We start from the raw sequence: 5,096 nt of genomic DNA on the forward strand, positions 1-5,096 counted from the left end.
GAGTTTAATACTAGGTAATTTTTAATTTTGTTTTGTATGGCAATATTAGTCAAGTATTATACATTGTATTATACAAACATTTTGTCTCTGCCAACACTAATAGCAACACATCTACAGTACAGTACATCTGTAATATACCATTTATGGCATTGATATCAATATCATAACCATTATTATTAAGCTTCATATTGATGTTGAATGTTGAGAGGCAACAAACTCTTTCAAAATGATTATACTGTTATATAATACTGAAAAGTAATAATAACTTATATAATATTACAGAATTAGCCAATTGGCTATTAAAAGAGCACCGGTAGATCTCTATACCCATAGATTACTTATTTTGATATATTGATATCATTTTTATAATATATATATATACTGTATATAACTATGTATACACTATAACTTATTATTATCAATGTATTATTGTGTGTGTTTTGCGTTAGTATTAGCTAATAGTTCATCGATTAGAAATTAATGGGGTTTTAGATCAACAACATTCATGTGATAGAAGTTATCATTAAAATCATTAAATTTTCTCATAAAAATGAGACAAATATTTTATTTTTCATAAATATCCCAATAATCAAATTACAAATCAAAATAGCCTTAAAAACTAAATTATAAAATAAATATCAAAATAATGTAAACACTTATAAACATATATTGTTTATTAATATAGGAATAAATTCTACGAATAAAATACATTTTTATAAATCAGACAAAACTTTAATGAATTTGATTTATAATGTATGTTATGTTATATTTGGTGTTATATTAAACGAAATGTTTATATTATACAGTATTTGTATTAATATCTTTTATTTATTATTTTTAATATAAAATAATACCGGAGATAATTACAAAAGACTAATTTTGACAGACAAAATAAATTATAAAGTTTAACACATTAATACTGTATCTAATTATGTTATCATTTCTGGTGTATAATTATTAATTATAATATTAATATTCAAATTAAAGGAAATAATTTATTTTCGATTCAAATTTAAAATTTATGAATTTGTAATTTACAATAAAAAAATAAAAATTAATACAATAAATACATTTTTTGAGTTATTTGCAGAATTAGAATAAGATTTTTAGATGTGAACAACACTTGAAATTATTAATTAAAGTGTGAATCAGTTAATCAAATGTGGACTCAATTAGAAAACACAAGAGCGCCGGCCATTGGACTTCGGGTTCAAATTGGCGTTTAGTTTAGAGTCATATATTTTCTCCTTTTGAAGAGCAATGCGCTGACTGGTAGAGTGGGCTTCATATTTGAGTTGTTTTTCAAAACCAGTTCTCACTTTAAGTATTTCACCGATTTTTAAATTAGCCACCGATTTGTTGGCGTTAGCCGTCCACACGGATATACGATCCTCTTTAGACCGAATGTTGACAACAGCGCCGCAGATCTCTTCATTAAATTCATTAAAACCTTCACCTATAAGACAGAGCAACACTTCGAGCCAAATATCATCCAAATGTGGATCAATCTGTCGATTGGATGCTTTGACAAACTCCATACTCCATTTGCCGCCATTTATGTTATGGCTGTCCTCCCACATCGGCTCTATTCCCTCTTTAAACACACAGTAATCACTGGGAGGTGCTGTTGACAATCAAAACATTTATTATACATTCAATTCTTGTCAATCATTAAATTTCAATCAATTACTCAATTGCTTGACACTAATGATGTGATGATATAAACACCAAAAGTCTTCAATAGTATGAAATGGTTTGCAGACGCGTTGCAAAGCTTGACGCCAAACAACTTTGACACCGGGATCTGCTCTCCAGAACCACAATTGCCAATGATTTCGCAACGGATGTCTTTTATCAGCTAAACGAGTGGCCAATGATTTACTTATTTCACTGTTCATCACTTTGGCCACAGGATCGGTCACTTCTGGCAACTGGTCGCTAACCAATTGGTTGGCCGATTGAGCGCCCATTTCTTGCGAGTCAATGATGGCATTGTGTCGATGCTCTTCATCGGTATTGTCAGCAGTGGTTACACACTTGTGTTCGTCGGCATCAATGTTGAGATCGTCTTTAGTATCGTCGATGTGATCGATGTCATCATTGGACTCAATGTTGAGTGACTCGAGAGCCGTCTTAACGGTGGTCTCCAAGTGTTGCATCACTTGTTCATAGCTGTTGTGAATACAATCCATTGTAATGATTGTGAAGTCGTTGTCGTTGTTGTTGTTGTTGTTGTCTTCAAAGTGATTGCAATCTTAAGTGACAACAGTTTTGACAATCGAATCAATACTACAATCAATTAATTCAAACAAATATCGCGTGAATTGCTTTCCATTCAATTCATTCATATTTCTTGTCATACATTGTTAACAAGTGATTACATAACAAACTATCAGTCGATGACTGGATATCACCATTCAATGGTCACAATCGGGTTATCACTACAATAATCATTTGTCAATGACTTCAATCATACCAATCATTCATCTGATCGTCATTTGGACACAACATGAGATCAATTGAATGACAAAACCAAACCATTTATATTATCCTTAGTAACCAATGATAACCATTTGTCACGTATTGAATAACATTGATATCAATGACTAAACAATTAGTTAATAAATTGTAATATATTTAGACATTTGTCTAATGAATGTCAAACACATTATAGACTGTAATGTTGTTTGCGATTAATCATTAATTTTTGTTAACAATTGTACAGTCAGTTCATTGGTTGACAAATGTTATGACAAACGTATAGAACATTTGAAAACATTTGAAAGCATTGATACAAATCATAAACTTTTCAATACTTTTACCAAATTTTGTAGACTTATTGACGAAGAAGTGATTTACAAGAAATTATGGCTAAAAAATATAGGAAAAAGACGTCGACCAACAAAGTGGTGGTTCCCGTCCAACATGTCATCCAATCAAACAGTCCAGTCCTACCAAAATGCCCGTCCAGTCATCAAAATGACTGCCATATGGAAACCAATATTGAATCGACCGATTGGGCCGACTCTATGGAGGACTGCTTTGAAGGTATAATAGGTATTGGTCTGAATGGACACACAAATGATTTGTTAAATACTGTATATTCATTAGAAGAATTGAAATTAATTCAAAGTCAAAGATTATTAGAAAAGATGACAATTCAGGAAAAGACAGACTCGAGTCACACCATTGATGAACTTATCTGTAATTCTATTCCTCCGATTAGTATTGATAACTCCGGTCAAAGTCATTCAAAGCCAAACAAATCACTTCATGTGAGAGATGAACAAAGATATGGTGCAAGAAATGGATTTAATGATAAACTTATTTCACATTCAAGTAGTCGTTCAAGAGATGAATTTAAATTTAGGGATAGAGAGTGGACCAGTAGATCAAGAGACTGGCACTTTGCACCTAATGTTAGAGGACGTCAATCAAACAAACGATATAATAGTCCTCAAAGGCGTCCCACGAGTCCTTGTAATGTTGGCCGTCCATTGGAGAGACCAGTAATAAAGTTATTACCGCGAACTGAATCCATCAATGATAATGGAAATACCAAAAGAGACACTAAAATATTTGGTGAGGGAAAACCTGTGGACACGAGAGCGCGTGAAATGCAAATTGAAAAGAAAATGCGGGAAAATAACCGATCGGCCGGAAAGAAATCTTACAATAGACGGCCTAATAGTGATTCAACACATCTTAGGACCGATTCATCACCCGATCGACAGAGACATGACTCTGGATTTATGTCACCTATTTCTCAATCTTCACATTTTGACGACAATATTGTCAAATAAAATGAACATTAGATTCCAACAAATGCTAAAAAAATAGCAATTCTTCAATTGAATTGCAAGTTTCAAGTGATTAATGTTAAAGATAATGACATTTATTATTATAATTTTAATATTTTTTCGGCAAAACTTGGTTATCCTGCATTCCATCGGTTTTCACGCGCGTTTTGAAACATGCATTACATGTGTGGGGGTGTGTGGTGTGGGAAAAGGTTATACCGTAAGATAGTTTTTAATTACCGGTAATTGTATTGTTTTAATATCGCTTAAACTATGAAAAACCCGATCAAACTATAAAAACAGATAACTGTATAAGAGTTGCATTTTTCTTAATAGCCATTTTGTAATAATTTGTATAGATTTGCTTAAACGATATCATTATTATGAATTTGAATTAATTAGACTATAATATACTGGTAATACTTTAAGTGATTTCAATCAAAGATAATTTGTTATTTATTTTTAAAATATTACAGTTAGTAGATCTCAATTTGATTAATTTTTTATAATAATAATGTTTTCAAAAAAAATAATATTCTAAACTAATATAAATATTTAACATACTTAAAAAATAATAATAATAGTTTAAATATAAGTTACATTTTATATTTTGATTATCGTATAATATTACACTAATGTACTGTACATTGGATTTGTTTAAATATGCCTTTTAATGTCATTTATTATAGAGTATTGCATTTATTTAGTGTTTATTTATATTTAATGGATTTCATTGATTGACAACTTTTCCATTTGGAAAGTAAAGTAGTCTTTCATTTTTTTAAGAGAAATCTTGTATTTGTGATAACTGTTGAAATACAAAGAATGCATTGATATGTCATAAATCACACAACAGTTGATGGCTTGAAGTTATTTCTGCCATCCATTGAGTGGCAATCCATCAAATAATTGCTTTTATGTGTAACTCTATTGTTAATAACCCCTTCTTTAAGACAAATCTTGTTATCGAAACATTGTTTAATATATCAATAATTGTATCGCTCTTTAACCCAAATAAAAGTTCTTACATTAACTTTTGCAATACTTTAATATGTTTGTTGTTTAGTGTAATACAATAGTTAATTATAAAAATTTAATTACTTTGTTTAAAAAAATGTAACATAAAATTATTGAAACTATGTTTTATATTTGATGTAATTTGCTTTTCATGTTATTAATTTTGAATAAACTTTTTCAAGTTATTACGAATAAAATTATTTTAAATCTCAATGATATATAATGTACTTAATGTGAATTTTGAACAGGTTTTACAATTCATGTTTAGTAATATATTTT

General features: G+C 29.8%; 2 protein-coding genes across 4 annotated transcripts; one reads left to right on the forward strand and one right to left on the reverse strand.

Annotated features, from left to right (window-relative positions):
• Positions 1-1,083: 1,083 nt before the first annotated feature.
• On the reverse strand, positions 1,084-2,314 carry LOC128959996 (eukaryotic translation initiation factor 4E-like). The gene is made up of 2 exons (XM_054306050.1): positions 1,691-2,314; positions 1,084-1,624 (listed from the first exon to the last, which is right to left on the reverse strand). Exons 1-2 carry the CDS (start codon positions 2,190-2,192, stop codon positions 1,173-1,175), a joined length of 954 nt encoding a protein of 317 aa, XP_054162025.1. The 5' UTR covers positions 2,193-2,314; the 3' UTR covers positions 1,084-1,172.
• A 387-nt stretch (positions 2,315-2,701) lies between these two features.
• LOC128959998 (uncharacterized) lies at positions 2,702-3,926 on the forward strand. Of its 3 annotated transcripts, XM_054306054.1 has the most exons (3): positions 2,702-2,758; positions 2,835-3,048; positions 3,112-3,926. In XM_054306054.1, exons 2-3 carry the CDS (start codon positions 2,868-2,870, stop codon positions 3,801-3,803), a joined length of 873 nt encoding a protein of 290 aa, XP_054162029.1. In that variant the 5' UTR covers positions 2,702-2,758; positions 2,835-2,867; the 3' UTR covers positions 3,804-3,926. The 3 variants fall into 3 exon arrangements, with proteins under 3 accessions (XP_054162029.1, XP_054162028.1, XP_054162030.1); XM_054306053.1 differs by having other exon boundaries at positions 2,716-3,048; XM_054306055.1 differs by having other exon boundaries at positions 2,716-3,048; positions 3,115-3,926.
• The last annotated feature ends 1,170 nt before the right edge of the window (positions 3,927-5,096 follow it).

This window comes from Oppia nitens, unplaced genomic scaffold (genome assembly GCF_028296485.1).
Source record: "Oppia nitens isolate AA-2021 unplaced genomic scaffold, nextdenovo-longstitch-racon4-pilon3 scaffold4_pilon_pilon_pilon, whole genome shotgun sequence".
Lineage (NCBI taxonomy): Eukaryota > Metazoa > Arthropoda > Arachnida > Sarcoptiformes > Oppiidae > Oppia > Oppia nitens.